Source organism: Perissodus microlepis, chromosome 7 (genome assembly GCF_051167445.1).
Source record: "Perissodus microlepis isolate ML-2025 ecotype Zambia chromosome 7, ASM5116744v1, whole genome shotgun sequence".
Lineage (NCBI taxonomy): Eukaryota > Metazoa > Chordata > Actinopteri > Cichliformes > Cichlidae > Perissodus > Perissodus microlepis.
In genome coordinates this window covers 54,760,201-54,785,115 of record NC_140467.1, presented here as the reverse complement: position 1 = coordinate 54,785,115, position 24,915 = coordinate 54,760,201, and the positions used below count along the sequence as shown (strand labels likewise).

Sequence of the window (24,915 nt, the reverse complement as noted above, 5' to 3'; positions counted from 1 at the left end):
GTCCGCCTCCCCTGCAGCGGCGCTGCAGACCACGCCCTCCACACACATTAACCAGGTAAAATACATATTTAGGCAGAATTTTGCAAATATCTATTTTTCATCTTTTAGCAGCATAGTGCTTTTTTTCAAATTATTTTTTAAAAGTCAGGTCAAGGCTCCAAAATCCCAAAGGCAATATAAGGGTGGCGGCTCACAACAGTTTTTGTTTGCTGGATCGTTTTAGTTCAGCTGGGTGTCTTTCCTTTTGTTATATTTCTTTAAGAGTTCAAAATGTGTTAATTACATAAATAAAATGTAATTTTCTCTGTAGCACTTCATGGATTTCATAAGCAACACATCTTAGTTGTTCACACAAAGCATAAAGGTAAAAAACAATATATACAGTGTTATCTTCATTTTAGATGTCAAAAAGTATTTGCGGCTCCCAGTGTTTTCTTTTGCGTGGAACCCGGGTCCAAATGGCTCTTTGGGTGTTAAAGGTTGCAGACCCCTGACCCAGACCATAATTATGGGGACCCCACCCTAGAGTCAGGCATAGGGGAGGGGCTCACTTGAGAGCACCTGGTGGTCATGCCTTAACCTATGGAGCCTGCCCAGGCTCAGCCTGAATGAGTCACATAGGTCAGTCCTACCATAGGCCCACCAACTGATCTGTGGCTGGAACCATAGGGGTCTGCTGTTTTCATTTCTGCTTTTTCATTTTAACCTGTTTTGGTCCCTGGATGCTTAAACTTGCATGGCTTTGAACACTTCACTGTCTCTAAAAAGCCTGGAGTAGAGGATTGGGGAGAGGAAGGTCAGGCCATCTCTGGTTAAACAGCTGATCCAGGTAATCATTACAAAATGGATGGATGGATAGATGGATCAATGGAGTATAATAGTACTAAAAAAAAGCATGTACAGTAATAAAAAGACATGTTAACATAGAAGTAAAAGAAGAGCTGCGCTTATCACTGTACAGTGATAAGCATCGTCACCTTAGATTAAGAAGGCTCTTGGATTTAGTTTCCTAGTTGGTTGGGAAATTTGTTTGTGAAGTTCCCATATTGTTCCCCTGACTTTCTCCCAAGTCTGAAGATCTGTATACTTACAGGGTTTTTTTGTTTGTTTGTTTTTTACAACTGTAATGCATTTTACTGGTATACATTTAATTTCTTTAGAGATATTTAACCACCATTAGATAACATCTCTGGAGTAGGTTGCACTCACAGGGATAATTTTCTATGGAAGAGAAGTCATATGATCTGTGGAACACCCATTTGTGATTGGTCAGATGCTTCCCACACCACCCCTTTCACCCTTGAGTTGATAACAACCCTCAACAACGTATGACCACTTATCCTTGTCACCAATTTTCCACCCCGATAATTGAAAGATATCCTGGGTATGTTGAACTTACTTTAGATCCCAGGTTTCATAAGCCCGTACCAACAACATAACATCGTTTTGTTTTCCTAATCGTACTAATTGTAAACCAATCTACAAATGTCCCTATCCAAGAACCTATCCAAATGTACAGCTTTAAAAGTAGCTATGCACAGACATGCCCACAATTACTGAAAGAGAAAAGGAATAAGAAAGGCTTGTTAATGAACCAAACAGTGCAAAGTCAATCAGGGAAATGCATACAGAGGCGACCACTCAAAAGGGACCGAGAAGAAAAAGCTGTCAGGAAACCCAGAGATGGACTCATTGTCGTATTGGAGCTCATCTCCAGACGAATCCTCAGACAGAAAGACTGTGTAGTGACGAGTAGGACGGACAGGGCTACGGTGACAAGAGGAAAGACAACAGAAAATACACAGTTCATTACACAGGGGGCAGAAAGCAAGAGGCACATTAAGAAGAGAAATTAGAAGAATTAGAATTAGAAGTTTTCTAGTTTCTTATTATTTTGTTGCTCAATTTAAGTTATATAAGAGTATTCAATTATTGATTTGAATGGGCAAAGAGTTTGTTGAAAAAGAAAATAATCCAAATTTTTGGCACTCCTTCAAGTAAATCCTTAATTTTTTCTAATTTCCAATGATGCAAATCTTGTTCCTGTAATGGTACACACAGCTTCTGTCCTATTGCTCCATCTTTATGATGTCAAAAAGGGGGGATGTACTTATATAGGCATCACAGGAGTCCCTTCCACCTAATGTTCAAAATATCTGTTTACACAGTGTAGCCAATCAGAAGAAAGGTGGTTTAAAACAGTTTATTTCAGACATAGGGGCTAAAGGGCTGCACCAACGCCCATCACAAAATGTATTGATTTGTCTGAATTGTGAGTGATGCACCAAGAGGCAATTGAAGGGAGTCTGATTTGTGTCTAACTCACTACAGCAGTACAGAACTGTTTCACCATCATCAATATCTTTCAGTGGTACCAAACAAACATTCCAATTATACTCTTAGTCGAGTCGCTTTTGACCAGGATATGTTGTTCAATGCGCCATGTTAGACAAATGTGTAGGACTGCTTTCTTCAATTTGTGTAATCTCTCTAAAATTAGAAATATCCTGTTAACTTAAATATCTCATGGTACCCTATTATCCCAATAGAGCGCTTCGTTCTCAGGCTGAAGGTTTACCTGTGGTTCTTAGGATATTTAAAAGTAGAATGGGAGGGAGAGCCTTCCGGTTGCAGGTCCTTCTTCTGTGGAACCAGCTCCCAGCTTGGATTAGGGACACAGACACTCTACTTTTAAGATTAGATTTAAGACTTTTCTGTTTTGACAAAGCTTATAGTTAGGGTTGGATCAGGAGGCCTTGAACCCACCCTTAGTTATGAGTTATTATTAATGTGTGGCTCTCTTCCACAGCATGTCTTTTGTCCCGTCTATCTCCATTTACCCCCACCGATCATGGAAGGTGGATGCTGAGATTATATTATCAGTTTATATGTGGATTATATATGGAGACCCATTTTAATATGATGAACTTAGAAGTGTCCAGGTATGTTGATTGTAGATATTAACAAGGTTAAAGAAACCCCCATGTTTTTTTGAATCCTTTAGGCCCACAATTTATCCACTGCCTTATCCAACAAGGGAACTTTAACATTATCTCTTGACTGAACAAACTCAAAAACAGTGGAATTTGCTGTTTATAAATAAAGTATGCTTACTGGTCAATGCTGCTTTCCAGACTCAGATTGCTGCTTGGTCTTTTCAACAGCACTGGTGGCCGAGCCTGTGGACATGACAAAATAGGAGAGAAAGGAGAAATTTTAATGTCAGAAATACAAATAATGTACCACTATCTAAAGAAAGATAGATATAGATTGTTATACATATATTGTGTATATATACAGTGGCTTGCAAAAGTATTCGGCCCCCTTGAACTTTTCCACATTTTGTCACATTACAGCCACAAACATGAATCAATTTTATTGGAATTCCACGTGAAAGACCAATACAAAGTGGTGTACACGTGAGAAGTGGAACAAAAATCATACATGATTCCAAACATTTTTTACAAATAAATAACTGCAAAGTGGGGTGTGCGTAATTATGTGGTTCTACAATACTTTGTAGAACCACATTTTGCTGCAGTTACAGCTGCCAGTCTTTTAGGGTATGTCTCTACCAGCTTTGCACATCTAGAGACTGAAATCTTTGCCCATTCTTCTTTGCAAAACAGCTCCAGCTCAGTCAGATTAGATGGACAGCGTTTGTGAACAGCAGTTTTCAGATCTTGCCACAGATTCTCGATTGGATTTAGATCTGGACTTTGACTGGGCCATTCTAACACATGGATATGTTTTGTTTTAAATTCCATTGTTGCCCTGGCTTTATGTTTAGGGTCGTTGTCCTGCTGGAAGGTGAACCTCCGCCCCAGTCTCAAGTCTTTTGCAGACTCCAAGAGGTTTTCTTCCAAGATTGCCCTGTATTTGGCTCCATCCATCTTCCCATCAACTCTGACCAGCTTCCCTGTCCCTGCTGAAGAGAAGCACCCCCAGAGCATGATGCTGTCACCACCATATTTGACAGTGGGGATGGTGTGTTCAGAGTGATGTGCAGTGTTAGTTTTCCGCCACACATAGCATTTTGCATTTTGGCCACAAATTCCATTTTGGTCTCATCCGACCAGAGCACCTTCTTCCACATGTTTGCTGTGTCCCCCACATGGCTTGTGGCAAACTGCAAACGGGACTTCTTATGGCTTTCTGTTAACAATGGCTTTCTTCTTGCCACTCTTCCATAAAGGCCAACTTTGTGCAGTGCACGACTAATAGTTGTCCTATGGACAGATTTCCCCACCTGAGTTGTAGATCTCTGCAGCTCGTCCAGAGTCACCATGGGCCTCTTGGCTGCATTTCTGATCAGCACTCTCCTTGTTCGGCCTGTGAGTTTAGGTGGACGTCCTTGTCTTGGTAGGTTTACAGTTGTGCCATACTCCTTCCATTTCTGAATGATCACTTGAACAGTGCTCCGTGGGATGTTCAAGGCTTGGGAAATCTTTTTGTAGCCTAAGCCTGGTTTAAATTTCTCAATAACTTTATCCCTGACCTGTCTGGTGTCTAAATCCAATCAAGAATCTGTGGCAAGATCTGAAAACTGCTGTTCACATGTCCATCTAATCTGACTGAGCTGGAGCTGTTTTGCAAAGAAGAATGGGCAAAGATTTCAGTCTCTAGATGTGTAAAGCTGGTAGAGACAGACCCTAAAAGACTGGCAGCTGTAATTGCAGCAAAAGGTGGTTCTACAAAGTATTGACTCAGGAGGCTGAATAATTACGCACACCCCACTTTGCAGTTATTTATTTGTAAAAAATGTTTGGAATCATGTATGATTTTTGTTCCACTTCTCACGTGTACGCCACTTTGTATTGGTCTTTCACGTGGAATTCCAATAAAATTGATTCATGTTTGTGGCTGTAATGTGATAAAATGTGGAAAAGTTCAAGGGGGCCGAATACTTTTGCAAGCCACTGGGACCAGTACACTTCTTCTCTGCTCTTCAGACTTCCTTTCACTTTGTGTTAATCAATCTGGTTAGTCCATTGCCATCTCTTCTATACAACTCCATACTTCACAGGACTTTTTTTCCTGTGCCCAAGTGCTTTCAAACATTCACATACAGACTCAGACTACTGGATCCATCAGAGGCAATCCTTAGTAGATCCCTGATTCCATCATTCAAACAACCTTCCAATTTGTAAATGAACCACTTTGCCACCCATAAGCTGTTTCTTAGATATTTGCAATGAATAGCTGTACAGGTGTACCTAATAATACAGCCCATGATTGTATATAGTTTAAAAAATAATTACACACGTCAGCTTATCTACTCTGGAACGTAAATATATAGATAGTGCTTTGCGAGCACATTTTAATCTTTTTTTTCCAAATTTAAATAATTACAATATACAATATCAGTCTCATATTTTTGTACTGGGAGATGCAATCAAACATAATGCTACAAACAGAATAATGCTATTTTAACACACCAGATTTAAATCCTCCTTTGACATAGCATTTCAGGTGTGCTATGACATAAGTGTTTCATATGAAACGTTTTTAGCGTTTTTACATTGTCACATCCTTTTTGCCCACCTGTCCCAAGTGCATAGTGACTGGCCGACTGTCTTCCCAGTTTTGCAGTGACCTGTTGCTTCTAGCTGCACCAGTGGAGGTGGCAAATCCTGCTGTGCTGTCATCATCAGTCACTGCTGACCCCTCAGTGGAGAGTCCATTCTCTGCTTGCTCCTGCAGTGGTGGGGGGGACACAGGAAGAAGAAAAGTTAACAAAGGTGAAAGTAGTTATGGCAGAGAAGGAAAAGAAGGACAGAGGCTGCATGCTGTGGCTGGAAGGCCATAGGGTCAAAAATGACAGATTAGGGAAGCCATCATTATAATTCATGATTAAAACTCCCAAATGATTCAGAGCAGGAAAACAAATCAATACCTTTTGCTTCAACCGACTCTTGACTTCTCTGATCCTCATTTTTGCATGGTCCTTGGCCTGTTGAGCACATAAGCACACATAGGTCATTGCCATTGTGAATGTATTTACATCTTCTTAAGATTCTTACATTTCAAAGGAAAGTTGAGGCAAGTCTCATCTACACAGTGAAACTACGTAAATAAGAATAAAGGTGCAGAGTATCACCCACGTCGACACCTCATGCTCACAGATCCTTTATACTTTTCAGAGGAGCTCTGTTAATTAAACCTTGAAACAATATAGCTTTGTAACACGCAAGGGTTTGGTGCTGATATGGTTGATCACCATGTTAGCTCATATTGTAACACAGGGGATTAATATTAACAGCTGATACATGGAAGAAATTTCAAAAGTCACTAAATTGCTCACAAATTTATAAACTGTCTTCATGGCTGGGTTTGCTTTGGTCTTCACTGTGTTGAAGATGGCTCCACCACCTTTCTGCAAAACAAACAAAATTGTTATATATTTATATATATTACGATTAATTTTTAGTTGAACCAGTATCATCAAAGTTCTCAAACTCCAATCAAAATCCTTAAAACCAGTTGAAACATTAAATTAACATTAGCCCTTCAAAGTTTCTGTCTCAAAAAGGAGAGGCGGGTGTCTACTAATCTGAAGGTCAATGGTTCAATCCCAGGCACCTGTGGTCTGCATGTTGAAGTATCCTTGGGCAAGATACCAAAAAATCAGATTCCCCTGATGCACACTTGAGTGTATGAATGTTAGGTTAAAAGTACTTAGGAACAGAAAATAATTTGCTTATATGAAAGTACGGGTGAATGAGTCTTATGGTAAGAAAGCACTTTGACTCCTCAAATAGAGTAGAAAAGTGCTATATAGGTACTAATCCATTTACCATTTTGTTAGCAGTGATTTAACCAACATGGAAAAAACAAGGGAAATAGTGTCTTTCCCAGTTTGCAACAATTTTTAATCTTTTATTCAGAGTGTTATCAGTATCATTCTGCATTATGGGATACCTCACATACAAGAAACCTGTTAAAGCCTGTTAAAAATGTTACTCATGGAAAAAACAGGTGATATGAAATAACTATTGAAACGTCACCAATTTTCTAAGTAAATATACTTTTAACAGTGCTATTGACAAGAAATTCGTCAGTGAAATTTATTTAATAAGGAAACTGAGGTTTAGTTCTTTCCATAGATTTTCAATTGGTCAGGTGGTTGGGCCATTCTAGCAGCCTTGTTTTCTTTCTCTGAAACCAACTGAGAATTTCCTTGGCTGTGTTTGGGACCATTGTCTTGCTGAAACGTCCACCTTCATTTCATCTTGGTATATGGTATTGGTATATTGGTATTTGGTTATCTTGGTATATGCAGCTGATTTTTAATCAAGAATGAACCAGTCATTTGTTTCATTTATCCTTCCTTAAATTATATGAAGTGTGCCATAATGAAAAACAGTCCCATGCCATGATGCTCCCACATCCATCATCAACCTTTTGACTTCAAAATATGGTGTGTATTTTGTTCTCATATGAGATGTTTCTTGTGTGACACCTTGGTAATGAGACATCTTTTTTTATAACCCATCAGTTAGGACAAAAACAGCTGATATTATTTTGCACTAAGTGGCAGCTTTTTAACTACTGATGAATTTCAGCTGGTGTCATGATTTTGTTTTCACCTCCCTTTCTTCACGTGCTTGGTCCTTTTTCCCTGCGTTATTTCGTATTATCACACAATTTATGGACATTGTGTAATAATCTATGATTTGATTTCTTTGCATGTGTGGATTGAATGGATAGCTACCAACATCTGGTGAGAATTTTATGCCATCAGCATCTTTAGAAATATATTTATTTAGAAAATTGGTGATGTGTTCAATACTTGCTGTATTTTTATTTTTATATATTAGCACCTACAATTATATAAAGCACTGAAACACATAGAACAAAGTGAGTAGAATAAAGGAGTGAATGCAACATAACATTGTCTATTTGCAGAATCAGACAACACGATGTGTTTATACACATCCGCATTTAATCATTAAGTATTATTAATCTCCGGCTCTCTTCCACAGCATGTCTCTGTCCTGTCTTCATCATCTCACCCCCAAGTGGTCTTGGCAGATGGCCGCCCCTCCCTGAGCCTGGTTCTGCTGAAGATCTCTTCCTGTTAAAGGGGAGTTTTTCTTTTCACCAAAGTGCTTGCTCGAGGGGGAGGCTTCTAATTGTTGAGTTTCTCTCAGTTTTCTCTGTATTATTGTACAGTCTTTGCCTTACAATATAAAACGCCTTGAGGCCACTGTTGTCGTGAATTGATGCTATATTAATAAAAGTGAACTGACTTGAAAACTTGGTTATCCAATATGACAATGATCCCAAGTACACCACCAAATCTACAACAGCATGACTGTAAAAGAAAAGAATGAAGTTGCTGCACTGGCCTAGTCAAAGTCCAGGCCTCAACCTGACTAAAGCACTCTGTGTAAATAAAACCTGGAATGTTGCACAAAAAAATGGGCACAAATTCCAAAAGAGAGAGGCTGAAAATTTTATACAGAAAACAATTATTTCAAGTTACTGCTAAAAGTGGCTATGCAAGTTATTGAATCATGGGATATATGTAGTGTTTTTTACACGTTTCACATGTTGACTTAGACTTACTTTTCTTCTGACATGACAGTAAATACCAAAAAAAGTGGCATTCTGTCTCTCCTCATAACGACAGAGATTTGTGCTGGTGTGTGAGACCATGACCTAACAGCATAGCAGATAACTGAAACAATATTTCAAAAATTGATACAATTGCCAAAAAACCTACATGTTCAATCCTATGGAGCCATTTATTTTTAAAATTAATTCCATTAGATGCTGAATTTTCAAAATTTCCATGATTTCTATCTTAGCAAACAGCTGTTGTCAACAGATGGGTAAAATTTTACTCTTGATTTATATGCTTTTGACTATAAGTAAAATATATAATTTAAAAACTTCTTGAATGCTTCTTTTTCCTTCTAACAAAACAAGATAATTGAGATGACATATGTTTACATGTTTCAATAATATCTACAGCTGCAGAGTGCAGTGCAGGTTGAGGGATTACCCTCTTAACCCCTTTGATTTTATGGATACAACTTGGTTAAGAAACTAATCTTAGTATTCAGATGTGCTTACCTTTACAGTGAACAACCACTGGTGGTAGGTTTTGTCACTGCCTGTGGGGGAGAAACAAAAATACACAGCATCAAGCAGGTGGAATACTGGATACTAGATGAGGAAATTTCATATCCTATTACAGAGCATAAATAGTATTCCAGTGAATACTGACCTGCATATTCACTCATGTTGATCTCCTCCTCAAAGATGTCACTAAAACCTTCGCCTGAGTTCAGCAGGTCTAAACGGCCGTCAATGAACTGCAGGTCAAACCAAAACACATGAGCCAGCAAAAGGAAGCTTGTGTGTGTGTGCACATATGTGTGCGTGTGGCCTTTTATAGTAAAATGTATTTATTTTTATTTTATCTTTACCCTTTCACAGTGAAGACATTGTGCCAGTACAGGTAAATGTTAGTAGGCTAATGTTTAGGGTTAGGCACAGAGACACAGTGAGGGGTGTAAGCATATAAATACCTGTTTGAAGAACTGCAGCTGAATGGCATTCTGAAGGAACTGTCTCATGGCACTCGACCGATGGTTTAGAAAGGTTTCTTCATTAAATGTTATACGTTCTTCCTAAAATGCAGAAAAAAATACCAACTGTCACAGTACTTTATAATAGTGTATAACTCAGGGATGTGGAAAAAAAAGTTTCACATGATGCCATAATCACATTGTTTTCTTTTTCACATCACTGCATTTATAAAGTAGTGTCTTACATAAAGGAGCAAAGAAACCAAATTTAGTCCATCCTATGGTGACTGACATCTGACATTCCTTTCAAGCTCAGCCCCTCAGGGTTTAAATGCTTGGAATTAATATTACACGTACTTTGCCTTCACAGTTTTCTGAAAATTAGAGCCCCCTGCTATCCCTTTGTCACCAATAGGCAGGATTAATGTTATCAAAATGAATGTGCTACCCAGGTTTCTCTTTTTATGTCAGGGGAAATAATATTCCCCTATTTCTGTCCAAACAGTTTTTTAAGTCCTCAGACCAGATGGTTTCTTCTTTTCTGTGGAATGGAGGGGCTCTCTCTATTGCAAAAGTTCACCTCTAATGGAGATCTTTCCCTACCAAAATTTTTGATGTATTACTGGTCTTCACATACTTAAACGTAAATTCACTTACTGCCTAAATTCACCGGATCTGATTTGGTGTAAACTTGAAATTCAATTTTTCCACCTTTTTCACCCACCTCTCTTATCTATTATTAAACTTCTTCTAAATCTTCTGTTACTTTAAATCCCATAGTGCTCTCTACACTTAAGATTTGGTCTCAGTTTAGATCTCATTATAAATTCATATCTTCCTCTAGCAGAATACTGTTGTTAAGAAATCATCATTTCCCCCTGCCACCACCTATGCCGCTTATTTGATCTGGCATAAAAGAGGCATAAAAACCATGCAAGCCCTTCACAAAGAGAATGTCTTTCTTAGCTTTTCAGAGCTGTCCCCAAAATTTAACCTGCCTCCTTCTCTTGTTTCTCTGCTTTTAAATTAGACACTGTATTTCATCACTGTTTCCAAATTTTCCAAATTCTCCCTGCTGACCCACCATGTGTTGACGTTCTGGTTCTTAGGCCTAATCAGAAATTAACTCTATCTAATATATATCATACACTTATGGCGACTGAATCTGACTCATCAGGTAAAATCCGAACTGCGTGGGAGCGTCAATTAGGTGCTGAAGTGTTTGAATCATGGTGGGATAACATGATTCTCGCCATACTTTCAAGTACACCATGTGCTAGGTTATGGCTTGTACAGTTTGAAGTTTTAAACAGTCAATTTTTCAAATTCCCATTTATCTAAAATCTTTCCTTCAGTTCTAGACCAGTGTGACAGATGTCAAACCTCACATTGTAACCTAAGTCATATGTTTTTCTTCTATCCAAGTTTGCACAGATTCTGGAGTGATTTCTTTTCTGTACTTTCAGGAGTTTTTGAAATCCAGATCAGAAGAGACCCTCTAATTGCCATATTTGGAGTTCCAATGACACCTCTTAACCTATCCCCCAGCAAACTGAGATCTTGGTTTTCTTTTCCCTTCTTGCTAGATGCTGTGACAAAGTTGAAAAGATTTGATATTTATTATTATTTGATTTAGTCACAGCACCCCTCCCTTTTTTTTTTTTTCTTTCTGTTCTTGTGTTCGTATGACGTTTTGCATATTTTAATTTGCTCTTTGTTTTAAAAGAAAAGCTAAAATGCTTGGAGAAATCTTATCACATATAAGATGTATATAATGTGTACAAGCTTGTATATAACATCTTGACAAAAAATAAAATAAAAATAAAATCTGAAGTTAAAGTTAGGTAAATGATGACCATAGACACTATAAAACAATTATATTTTATATCAAACTTCTATACTGTCTATGATGATGAGGACTTTCGTTCTTCCTTCTCATTTTTTTTAATAATTATCATGAGTACCACATGTTCATATTCCTCAGTCCACTGGGTTAAAATGGAGACTGCACTTTATCTACTTGTAGCCACAGTGAATTGTGGTACTAGAGCACAATAGATGATGGCTTCAACAGATCAGCACTTCCTGCCTCACACCCAAAGCAGACATGCTGACTGCAATTTGCAGTGCACAGTCCAGTTTGGTAAGAAACAGCTTTCATTTGATTTAATACGTGCAAGAAATACCTTGAGCATTGACCTTACTTGAATGGTCCTGTTACTTAAACTAACAGTTTAGATTGGAGCAGTTTGAGTGCTTCACATATTATATCTTTGCTCCATTCATGGTTGTGATCTAGTTCGTGCACTGACCGACTCAATCTGCAGCGCACTCCTGTAGCTGCCGAACAGAGCTGCCTGACTCTTGAGGAAGGCTCGAGCCACACAGTCTCCTGTTGTTGCTGAAACCTTCTTCAGTCGACTTTTCAAAGCAGAAACCTTAAGGTATAAAATTTAGTTATTAGAAAACACTTTCAACCTGGAATGGTTGCTCAATTTTTATAAAACTGTTTCTCGACAGGATAGCAGTCCTATAGCTCCTTACCACATCATTGGGAAGGCTTTGGAGGTCGTCATAGGGGCTTTCAAGCATGTTTGTATCTACATTAAGGACCACCACATCATCCAGAGCCATCCCTCGAACTTTCTGCATGCAGTAGAGAGAAGACATGGCATAATACCAAGTGTCAAAATACACAAAGATTTCTGTATAGACGCCAAACGCTCAAACAACTAGTCCGTACCAGAGAAAGAATGACTGAAAACAATTAACTTTTTCTACTAAATGCCAGTTGAACACACCTACCTCCATTAGGCTGGAGTGGACTCCAATGAGGTAAGGCATCGGGGCACTGGGGGGAAAAAAAGCCACACATAGCTATAAATGAGCTAATAGCTTGGTTGTGTAATCTTAACACTGCTTTTCAGTCTAGTTGGCAGGCACTTCCACAACCTATTAAGATATTTTTTCTCATTCAACTCCAGAAAGAGTGTGCAAGAGATGCTGCAATTATTTTGCTGATTGCAAGATCATTCAAATTTATCAAGACAAAAGGCAAACATTGAGGAAATTAATTAATCGATTAAAAAAAGGAGTCAGCCCGAAAACATGAAGGTGTCTTATTGAAATATAAGCTATACTTTACATATAAATTATATTCTGCAGATCGCATTTGAGTGTGCCTTGGCACCATGTGTTTTACCATGTAGAGAATCTGGAGTGTAGATGATGCCCAGTACACTCACCAACAGTAGTCTAACAGATGCTGAGGCAAGACAGGGATGTAAACATGTTGCCAGTGCATTGGAAATAACATGGCTGCAGACCCATGGACACAAGCTGTTAACTGTGAACACCCAAAGAGATGTTTTGTTTTTTAGACAATATGCAAACTGCACCAGAAAAACTGGTTCCAAAGTGACCATATAGACCAAAGTGCTGGTCTAGATGGGAAGTAACCAACACAAAATTAAACTATGGTCCCATTAACTTCCAGAAAGATAGAATAGGGTCTAGGATGAGTGCGCTGTGAAGACGATACCCTAGGGCAGACCTTCCCAAAGGGTGGGGCCCGCAGAGCCATTGCAGGGGGGGCGCAGTATGAAAAGGGAAAAAAACAAACAAAAAACAAACAAAAAAAAAACAACGCTTGGACACTGCTAGCACGGGGCTCCCACACAAACGCAAAGCGGGAGGTGAAGCATAGCAGAATATGTTTCCAAACCAACTTCCTTCCAACCCAAAGACTAGAAAATATGGTGAAGCATATCTTCTCTTTGGTTTCACCTGCACAAGTGCCGAGGTAGGTCTCCCCTGCAGAATTGGTTTCCCCTGTGTTGGGAGCTGGGCTCTCCAAATCACGGGCAAACAGTATCCCACATTCTTGATTTTTAGTTCACAAACACTTCTTGCAATGACTAACTACTCCTGACATTTTGGAGATGTTAGCTGTTTATACAGCAAAGTTACAGCGGGATACAAATAATATCAGGCTGATCGTGCCACGATTTGTTCCCCCAGTTCAAATCACAGACAAACAGTATCCCACATTTTTTTATGTTTTTAAACCCATTTTGCACAGAGAGGCATTTTTTGAAAAATGTATTGATAGCAATGTTGAATATTATTACATAGGAAAAAAACAACTACATGTAAAATAATCACACCGTGACGCCTCTGCCTTTCTAAATGGAGGGACAGTAACTGCGTGTGTATATGTAAGCATGTAAAACCTGCATATAGTCAGATTAACAGTATTTTGTCTCTATCTGCCATTCTGCAATTCATCTCATGTAAACAATAACGTGGAGCACAGCGTGACGTGAAAAAAGGCACATACCTTTAACGTTGCGTGACAAACTCTGTATTCCTCGTCCACACGTAAACGCAAAAAGGGAGTTTTAAAAATCTCCATTTTCGGTGATTCAAAACGCCGTTTACGTGTGGACGAAACAGCTGCGTTTTCAAAAATACCCGTGTAGGTGTGGACGTAGCGTAAAAGAGTTACTGGTTTATTTTCTTACTACCTGTAATTTATTGCAGATTACTTGTATTTGCTTAACTGTTTACTAAATGTTTGAGGTGTGAAATAAACCGCAATGGAGCAAAATATGGGTGTGTGTTTGGTTGGAGGATGTGTTTGTGTGTGCGTGCGTGGGGAGGGGGGGGCAACATTTTTCTTGTAAAACAAAGGGGGGCCTAGCAAAAAAAAGTTTGGGAACCACTGCCCTAGGGTACAGTATCAATCCATTTTACGTTCAGACAGCAACTGTGAAAATACAGTTCAAGGCTTCAGAACTTATAATATAAGTATATAATATACAGACAGACTTATAATATACAGACATATTAATGACTCAGGCTGTAATCTCCAAGTTAATTGGTTTGGTCAATGTGGTTTCATATGTCCTCAATGGACAATTAGGTTTATTTTTAGAATGATGAATTCACAACCTGTCCACTGTTTACTACACTTTTTATCCAGTGACAAATAGGATACCTCTGAATTGTAAAAACAGTCAAGAAAGATTAAGTTCTTGTTCTGTCTATTTGAGGGTTAAAAAATGCTGGACAAAGACTTAAACGTGACCCACCACTCTACTTTGAGGGACTGTAAAACTACGAGATTAAAATTTGGTATAGGGTCTTTAAATATGTTCAATTTATTGTACAAAGAATTTAAAACAAACAAACAAACAAACAGTTAATTCAGAACTGGGTTGGGTGGAAACATTTTCCTCACATTTTAGGAGGTGGAGCAAAGGAGAATAGTGATTTTGTTTTCCTTGATAGCTATCTATAGCTTTCATTCAGGTAGTTGGAACAACAGGGATGTGGTTGAAAATTGGAAATAGGAAAACAAATGGAAAAATGTCAAAATCTATATTACAACTACATTAAAGGTGGCTGGATGTCAAAGGGAAACAAAAAAGCAAAACTGAAAGTGAAATAAACAGAATAAAACCAAAGAGATCTACATTGGCTTTTGCATTTGATCATATAGCACATTATTTTCACTCGTTCAGTAACAACACTTGCCTGTTTACTACCAGTGTTCTAAATATGGGGTGAAATGATATCTGTGGCCACTTTAAGGGAATTGTTTCAAAATGACAGTTTAAAGAAAATCTCTTCATGGTCATTAACAAATTGACAAATTACTGAAATATTCAAGGCCCAACAAATTTCAAATTTCCCACGTGTGGGACTAATAAAGGTTATCTTATCTTATCAAACTGGCAGAGCATTAACAGAGAGAAGAAAGAGGAAGTGGACTCTACTTACAGTGCTAAGTTTGCTACAGCAGATGAGGATTCGACGTTCATAAAGCATACTAGCATACAGATGAAGCATGTTATTGACATCTACTGCTACAAAGTACTCTGTTAGGTTTCTCTGCAAGGATCAAACAAAATAAGAGAAAAAACAAGAGTTAGTTGTGACAGTAAAGACCAGTGAGAATCACATAATGTCAACCTGTGAAACTCCATATTGTGCATTTCATTTGATAAATGCAGTGCAATATGGCAGTCATGTTAACTGCACAATGTACATATGTTTTGGCACATTATTTATGCACTCCCTATAGCACTCCCAATCAAAGTCACAGTAGCTGATCTGGACTAGAAACAATCTAATCCAATGATTTTTTTTGTCATTTTCATTACAAGTGGGACATAGTTGATGACTTTTTAAATTGGCTTGAAGACAGAAGGTACTGCTTCGATGTGACCAAAAACTTGTCTTTCCCAGAAACACAACACCCAGGATCTATGGGAGAAATTTGTAACAGTAATAATGTGTAACAGTTAACTGCCAAGTAATAACTTAATCTAGTGCAAAGTCAGCAGCCTTTAAAAAAAACAAAAAAAACAAAAAACATTTTGAGGTTATACATTTAGTTTTATGTCCCAGTGATCAATGAAATTCAAATTCTTTCATGTTGGGTAGTTATTTTGACATAAGCTGTTTCAACATGGCTGTCAAGAGGTGAGACTTTGGGTTTACAGGATCAAATATCTGAAGCTATTTTTATTCATTATAATTTTTTGATCCTGACAGCCTAGAGCACTTCTACAGCAGATATTACTGTGTCTATGGGTGGAACTTTACCATTCGGTAGGTCTATCTACACACATAGCATGGGATGACCTCAAAAGTCAAAAGATGTTCATGTCCATAAGAAAAAATACATAAGCACATATTCATGTGCACTCAAAAACCTGTCTAAAGTCTCTCATTTCAAAGTCATAGTTGAGATACGAGTCAGCTGTCAAAACAGTGGGCTTCTGTTTGACAAAATGTAAAGCAGCTTTGAGATTTGACTTTAATGTTTTCAGCATAAAGGAAAAGTAAACACTCACATTCTCAGGTATGCTGGGAAGTTCCTTTGTGTCAGGCACAATGAAATAGGAATGCTAGAGAGAGACAGACAACAAGTGTCTGAGTGCTTCACAGTGTGAATAAAGAATGTAGAAAATCTAAGCAGCATTCCCTGCATGATGATTCATAATAACACCTAGTGTAGTAATCCAGGAGAGCGTCACACTTTAAAGCTAAAAATTAAACTTAGTTTCAGGATTTTGTATGGGTGATTCCATTATTCCATTATTTCCTCTGTATGAAGGAAAGGTAATATGTGTTTTCCAGTGTAATTACGAGTTTAGTTGGATGTTGAGTCAGACTCACCACACCAAGGTGAATGGGGACACAAGGTTCAGGGATGGGCAGCGTATACAGTAACAACAGGAGCTCTTGCCACTGGCTTTCCTAAAAAAAATAAATAAATGAAAATAATTAAGAAAAAAATTAATCAGAACACGCTAAATGCATGGATAGCATGTCCTCATGCGAATAAATACAAATAGCACAGCCTGAACCGATAACATGTTATGGTGTAGCTAGAGTCTCAGAAAAAGTCCCAAAACTGCAGCTACATTTGAAAGCCCCAGCAAGCCAGGGCCAATAAACAATGATCGTATCTTATGCTAAAAGTAAAATGGACAGAAGATCTGACATGCATGTATTGACTAATGAAGAGACTGGCCAATGAATTCCTAACTGAGGTGAAGAAATCCAATTTCAAGATGAATCGTGTGTCATTTCTCACCTGTCCTTTGACAGTGTAATCTGCAAGGATATTAAGCAGCTTGTAGAAGACTTCGAACCAGGGAAGGTAGCTACAAAGTCACAAAACCAGTTTTTAATTAGCACAATTCAAACAAGATGGAAATCATCTATTTTTAAAAAAAGGTAGAGTGGAGTTCATTCAGCAATGGCAGAAATAAAGTGAAACACAGGAAACCACAAAAATGTAGACTGACCAAAAAAAAAAACAAAAAAAAAAACAAAACAAACAAAAAAAAACAATAGTGATGACAAAGTGCCAAATAAGGTATATTGGGTAAAATATTCCAAATAATGTGGTAATTCATGTACTCAACAAAAAAAAAAAAAAAAAAAAAAGTATATGTATAAGGTGCCTTTGAAAAAAATTAACAATGGTGATAATGTTACAACAAAAGCATTTTATTCAAAGGTTTTCATAGTTATATAGAGCCTGCAATGGTTTTAAGGCATTGAGACCATGTAATCAAACAATAATGAATATGAGAAGAGACCAAGTAATATATGCTACCAGTCAAACATTTCGACACACTTTTTCATTTAAAGGTTTTTCTTTATTTTCAGGACTCTTTACATTGTAGATTCTCACTGAAGGCATCAAAACTATGAATTAAACACATGGAATTATGTAATAAACAAAGTGTGAAATAACTCAAAACATATATTTTAGACTCTTCAAAATAGCCACCCTTTGCTTGCTGGGCCTTTTCCCTTCACTCTGCAGTCCATCCTAAACCATCTTGATTGGGTTTAGTCATCTGGCACAGCACTCCATCACTCTTCTTCTTGGTCAAATAGCCCTTATACAGTCTGGAGGTGTGTTTGGGGTCATTGCCCTGTTGAAAAGTAAATGGTGGTCCAACTAAACGCAAAACCGGATGGGATGGCATGTTGCTGCAGGATCCTGTGGTAGCCATGCTTGTTCAGTGTGCCTCCAGTTTTGTACATAAAAATTAAATCCCCAACAGTGTCACCAGCAGAGCATGCCCCACACCATCACACCTCCTCCTCCATGCTTCATGGTGGGAACCATGCATATAGAGACTATTCGCTCACTTTTTCTGTCTTACGCAGTGTGGAACCAAAGATCTCAAATTTGGCCCAAACAAATCTCTTCTACTTGTTGCTTTTCTTAGTAGTGGTTTCTTAGCAGCTATTTGACCATAAAGGCCTGATTCCCCAGTCTCCTCTGAACAGTTGATGTAGAGATGTGTCTGCTACTGGAACTCTGTGTGGCATTTATATGGGCTCTAATCTGAGATGCTTTTAACTTGCAATTTCTGAGGCTGGTGACTCCACTGAATTTCTCATCAGCAGAAGAGGTGACTCTTGGTCTTCCTTTACTGGGGGAGTGCTCATGTGAGCCAGTTTTGTTTTTTTTTTTTCAAATCACTTGATGGTTTTTGTGACTGTACTTGGGGGCATATTCAAAGTTTTAGCAATTTTCCGTATTGAATGACCTTCAGTTCTTAAAGTAGTGATGGAGTGTCATTTCTCTTTACTTAGCTGTTTGGTTCTTGCTATAATATGATTTCCAACAGTTGTCAAATAGGGCTGTCAGCTGTGTAGCAACCTGACTTCTGCACAACACAACTAATGGTCGCAACCCTATTAAGAAAGCTAGTAATTCCACAAATAAACTCTGACAAGACACACCTGTCATTATGAAGCTCACTGAGAGAAGGCCAACGGTTTGCAGCGCCATCAACAAAACAAAGGGTGGCTACTTTGAGCAATCTAAAAGAAAATACATATTTAGTTATTTATCACTTTTTTCTTTGCTGTATAATTTCATATAACTTGCTTCATATATTTGATGTCTTCAGTATGTATCTACAATGTAGAAAGTAGTAAAAAAAATAAAGAAAAACCATTAAATGAGAAGGTGTGTCCAAACTTTTGACTGGTAGTGTACATACATGTTAGCTGTATTAGCTAAATTTAATTTAAATGTTATTTTTATAGCAACAAATCACAACAACAGTTCCTCAATATGCTTTATATTCTAAGCTAAAGACCTTACAATAATACAGAGAAAACCTCAACAATCAGATCATCCCCTATGAGCAAGCACTTAGAGACAATGGAAAGTTAAAATTGTTTTAATACATGTGAAGACAATACGGATTCAACCATGTGGTAACATTCAAGAGAACATTTGTATGTTTGGCATCAGCTTCAATTTCATTATTACAGTTTCATCATCATACATTTGAATATTAGTTCCAGTAAAATGGTCAAATGGACAGTTCTCTGTAGATCAGGGGTTCATTAACCTCGTACTCAGGCTCACCAGTTCAAGCTTTCTCTCACACTCAAAAAAAGCTCTTGTTCAGGAGACAGAGCTCAACCACTACTCCCAGCCAACTAATGTGACATTAATTGCCTGGTAGTGGCGATTGGGCCCATGCTAGGTAGGCTCAGATGGACATATCACAACGGATTTAGCATGTGCTTACTGTAAGTACATGCTTATGTTTCTTTTCAGTGATTGTTATAACTAGCTAGTATTTGAGTAAAGTGTTATCTGTAACTGGCAACAGCTGTGATTGCCCAGCTTATCATAGACATAGCAAAGTCTTTGATCAAGTTGCAGAAATTAGGTAGCTAAAGCATTAGCTAAAAAAAACCCACCAACAACAACAACACACATTTATAGCAATCACTGCAGGATTTGATATCTGAAACTGAAGGATCTGAAGGATAGGATAATCTGAATTAGTTTTGAACCTACATACCTCTGGCTCATTATACAGCTGGAAAAAAAAAAAGCTGAAAACAAGGTTAATGGCAATATAAAAAACTACTGCAATTCCCTGTACACAGGATTAGGCACTTCCACACCCTTTAATTTGCAAATGGTTCAAAATACAGCTGCTTTAATTTTAACTGATTCAAAGGAAAGACAGTACATTACTCCTGTTTTAGCTCAGCTGCACTGGCTACCTATGAAGGTTTAAATACATGAAAAAAGTTTAGTACTTGTTTTTTAACGTCTTCATAGATTAGTGCTACAATATATTACAGAACTTTTAATTCCGTCTTTTGCCTCCAGGTCACTGAGATCAACATCCTGTTAGTTTTCTGTCTGTGCCTCACCCAAAAACTAAAGGCAACCAGGGCTTTGCAGTTACAGCTGCTAGACTCTGGAATAGTCGGACACCCCATACTGGAAAAAACAAACACTTTTAAATCAGCTATAGACGTACCCATTTCCAGCTGCTTTTAGTCAAGTCTGAGGTCCATTTGACTTGACGTTTCACTCCTGTACTGGCTGCTCTTCCTTGGCTCGCTGTTAAATCTAAACAATATTTTTTTTAGATTTAACAGACAATCCCAACTGGTTGCCCTAAATGGCTCTCTCTGTTTCTGTCAGGGATTTCTTCTTGTTAAAAGGGATTCTTCCTTCTTACTGTCACCAAGTGCTTGCTCATGAGGTGTCATCTGATTTTTTTCATTATGATTATAGGGTCTTTACCTTAGAATATAAAGGTCCCTGATGTGACGGCTGTTGGTTTTTCACTATATAAATTAAACTGATTTGAATTGAATTGAACTTACTAGGATGACTAATTTTTAAAGACTGCAAATAAAGTATAATCACAGAAAATTCAACAGCTAAAGAAGATGCACGGGCGAGATTCTCAGTCTGATGTCAATTTGTTATCACTAGTGGAGATAACAAAATATGTACAGTATCTTACTGCCAAATTTAACATCTCATCAAAAGTCAGGCTTATTTGTTTTCTAGACCTTCTTTTATTTGGCAATAAAACAGTTTTATATCAGCTTTTCACAAAAAATCCACAATACAATGAACGCACACCCCACACTCACCTATACACATACTTACCTAAGAATACAGTAGCAAGTGTGTGCACCTGACGAGAGGCGGCAAAAGCCAAACCTCTGTTTGCTCTCAATGTCAGTCAACACAAACGTAAAGTTCTGGCCAACTTGGTTGACAGAAAGACTGTTGGTTGAGAGAGGAGGGGAAGACAAGACTAAGTCCTTTCCATAAGATACAGATACACAAATAAACAGAATATATAGACAAAAACCGACTTCATATAGAATAAAACGGACATCTGTTAATGGTGCCAAATAAAACTTAATAAAAGCAGAACAATCAATGAATGAATGCTGTTTTATTTGAGCTTAGTTTAGTGGACAGTCTTTAGGCCAGCTCCTGAACTCCCATCAGGTCTGAATAGTTTTAAAAAGATATTGGCGGCAACTGGTGGTATTCCTCAGCCTCCTAGAGATACACCTATGGAATAAAATTTCGAAATCCTACTTCGCCTTGTTCTCAAGTTATCGCATTCACAAGATTTTCAGAAACCTTGACCACTAAGCTTGACGTCAAGGTCACTGAGAAACTCATCTAAGATTCTTAGTAGATGAACATATGGTATCAATTTCAAAATCCTAGGTGACTTTCATCTTGATGTTTCGAGTGAGACATTTTGAGACTTTTATGTCCAAGTCAAGATATGACATCCATGTTTTACTGAAAAAGGCAATCAAGCATCGTCACCTATTTAAATAAAACAGGCAAAAATGGACTGTTTTAGCATTTATACTACAGCACCTAACAAAAGCATTGTATTATTTTAATTTCCCCAAACCAACATCTCAAAATGACCCATCTTTAGCTTATAACAACAACATCTAACATTACTTTTTTTCCCTCTTGTTCTTAGTGTGGCTAAATACTGTATATAATTTTGCTAATAGCCCAAACAAGCCAAAATACTATAGCATTTAATAGTGTCATTAACATAAATAATAGTGTACCAGCACCAAAAACTTCATTGAATACCCACAGCAATGATTTTAATTCAATTCTCTTAGATTTAATCAACCCTATGTAGGTGCAGATGTGTATGTGTGTATACCTGTCCATGCTGAAAGGGAAGCAGAACTTGGACACAGTTTTAAGAGTTTCCTATGGTACAAAGAAAGGGATTATAAAGTACATTAATCCATGAACAAAGTTAGAGGGGCTCAAATGGAACATGTAATGTGAAGCTATCCATAGAGAACAGTGTGCATAGAGGCATTTACATTATTGACACTACATAATAATTAAAATTACATAAAAATAATGCTTGTCAAAGAGAAAGAGTGAAAGCATGGTATGTACAACTGTAGAAAAGTACAATACTATAAAAAAGAAAATGTAAGACCTGATCTCTGTAGTCGTCGGGAAACTGCCGACGAACCTCTGGCCCTGTTAGAAGCATACAGACAGGAAATGACTTCACTGAAATCACCAGCTTCCTTTCAACAAGACAACCCTAAAGACTATGACCCAATCCACGAGGCTTAGGGGTTTCCCCACTTTCAGTATATGTATGAGGAGTCGCTGGCAGACACATTCAGTCTTGTACGCACATGTTCTCTTAGTTAATTTCTGCACCCTTAACTCACAGTGCTGTGACATTAAACCTTAAGAGAAAAAAAAAAACTATGAAAAAACTTCTTTCATCATCTTTTTTATGTTTAGACAAAATATGCAAATTAATTATCTGAGAGTTATCACTCATCCCTTTTGTAAAAGAGAAACCTGACTGACTTTGAATTTAAACAGTTATTCTCATAAGAAAAAAAAAAAAAAAAAAAAAAAAAGCAGAATAAGTACAAATAAAAAATAAAAAATTGAACAAATCCAAGTGACCCAAAAATTTGCAGTTCACATGCATGAACTTGAGTGACATCCCATTCTTAATGGGTTTACTATGATAACAGCTTCAGCTCTTTTGGCAAAGCTTTACATGATTTTTAGGTTTGGTCAAAAATTCCCATAAACACCTATCTTCCAGAAGGGCATTTGTGAGGTCAAACACTGATGTTGGACAAGAAGGCCTGGCTCACAGTCTGCCCTCTAATTCATCCCAAAGGTGTTCTGTCGAGTTGAGGTCAGGACTCTGTGAAGACCAGTCAAGGTGTTCCATACCAAATTCCCCCCATCCATGTCTTATGGACCTTGCTTTGTGCATTGGTGCACAGTCATGTTGGAAAAGGAATTTTTTATTTTGTTGCTACACCAAAATCATGTCTGCACTCATCAGCAGATTTGATCATCACTGTATGTTCTGCCCAGGAGGTGAGCTTGAGCTTTACTGCAATCCTCATATGACAAGGGAGAAACAATGTAAGCAAGGGTATAAATCCCCCTTACAAATGACACTTCTAATATAAGCATTCTGCTTAAAACAGTAAATAAAAAACAAATGGATATTGCATCTTGAAGACTGCAGTTTCATCATTTCCTCTGCAAACAGGATAAAATTCTTAGAAATACAGCCAACAACCTCTCCTCAGTATCCAGGAAATTAGTCACTTGCTGCAGATAAAAAAAAGCTTTAGAGACAGAGTTGAGATATATCACCATAACTCAGCTGGTGCCATCATCTTAACCTCTTGAAATGTTTCTACTGACGTAACTTTTTTCCTGCTAGCCAAAAATTATGAAATCACAAAATAAAATTAAAGTTTACAATAGGGCTGAGCCATATCATACCGTTCACAGTAATACTGGTATAATGTTGGGCAACGATAAGAAAATGAAATATCGTGATAGAATATGGGTAAAACGCGCATGCAGTGTCTTTGTTTTCATACACACATGGCGGAAAAAGCATGGCGGCGACGGAGAATGAGAAGGGCAAAAGCGGATCGTTGAATGAAACAGATGAACCAGAATTGGTTTGTAAAAATGTTGCAACTTCAGTGTGGAACTGGTTTAGCTTTTGTCCGTCAGATACACAACAAAGCACTATTTTTGGTAGAGCATGCTAGCAGGCCGTTGTTATTACCGTGTTTTTTGGAAAATACGGCACACTTAAAATTAATCCTTTGATTTTTCTGAAAATCGACAGTGCCCCTTATAATCCCGTGTGCCTTATGTATGAATTCTAGTTGTGTTTACTGACCTCTAAATTATTTTATGTGGTACACATCTGTCAAAATCTGTCAAATGTTTCAGTACGACTTTGCTAAGCTACGAACCCGCACCGCTTGATGAATTGTCGGAGCATTACGGCTATTGTAGGCAGGAGCCTCGCGGAGTGATACGTACTGTGCTGCAACATAATATTACTGTATTGTGTGTGTGTATAACCTCTTTTAAGTTTTGTGGATATTATACATGGTTATGCTGAGGATATGTCGGCCAATTTCCACTGGAAATGCCTTTCGGTTAAACTGTCAGCAAGGAATTTGCATTTGCACTGTTAAATTTTTATATTACTTTAATGCACATAAAAAACAGCTGCTTGTTTAAGTGAAAATACATTGATGGGGTTTTCTTTGCACTATAAAGTTGTGGAGTTGTAAAGTATTTTGTCTAGTGTCAATTATATTGTCAGTTATATCGTTATCGCAAATTTTCAAATGTATATCGCTATAAATATTTTTGGTCATATCGCCCTGCTCTAGTTTACAAAACAGTACACTGGTGCAGGACCCTTTATGTACTAATCCGTGACTTGTTCATAATTACTATAACCAACACCCCAAAGTTTGGGCCATTCCACTCCATGTGTGGGCACACTTCATCAACAGATAGGACAGAAGAAGAAAAAAAGAGCAATTTCACATTTCCACATTACCAGAAATCTATTAAAAGTAGTGTAAGGGAAGTGGTAGTGACAGAGATATTGACATGATAAAGCAGTGTAGTTTGTTGTCTGCTGCAAAACGTGTAAAAAGTGTACCAGAGAACTATCCACAGTAATATGCAACA

The 24,915-nt window shown here is 37.8% G+C and overlaps 1 protein-coding gene across 3 annotated transcripts in view; it reads right to left on the bottom strand.

The window, feature by feature from the left end:
* The window catches only part of dennd1a (DENN/MADD domain containing 1A), a 35,003-nt gene that overhangs the window by 5,833 nt on the left and 4,255 nt on the right, over positions 1-24,915 (bottom strand). Inside the window, exons 3-21 of one of the 3 annotated variants that reach the window (XM_084936050.1) lie at positions 22,355-22,398; positions 22,064-22,113; positions 21,019-21,138; positions 17,149-17,218; positions 16,728-16,808; positions 16,403-16,456; positions 15,324-15,434; positions 12,785-12,885; positions 12,345-12,390; positions 12,084-12,185; positions 11,852-11,977; positions 9,540-9,641; positions 9,236-9,323; positions 9,082-9,122; positions 6,305-6,376; positions 5,897-5,953; positions 5,545-5,697; positions 3,115-3,179; positions 1,630-1,767 (exon numbers count right to left, since the gene is read on the bottom strand). In XM_084936050.1, the coding sequence (XP_084792176.1) occupies positions 1,630-1,767; positions 3,115-3,179; positions 5,545-5,697; positions 5,897-5,953; positions 6,305-6,376; positions 9,082-9,122; positions 9,236-9,323; positions 9,540-9,641; positions 11,852-11,977; positions 12,084-12,185; positions 12,345-12,390; positions 12,785-12,885; positions 15,324-15,434; positions 16,403-16,456; positions 16,728-16,808; positions 17,149-17,218; positions 21,019-21,138; positions 22,064-22,113; positions 22,355-22,398 (1,621 nt within the window). The remainder of the gene's footprint in view (positions 1-1,629; positions 1,768-3,114; positions 3,180-5,544; positions 5,698-5,896; positions 5,954-6,304; positions 6,377-9,081; positions 9,123-9,235; positions 9,324-9,539; positions 9,642-11,851; positions 11,978-12,083; positions 12,186-12,344; positions 12,391-12,784; positions 12,886-15,323; positions 15,435-16,402; positions 16,457-16,727; positions 16,809-17,148; positions 17,219-21,018; positions 21,139-22,063; positions 22,114-22,354; positions 22,399-24,915) is intronic. The other 2 variants (XM_084936052.1, XM_084936051.1) reach the window with 2 other exon arrangements.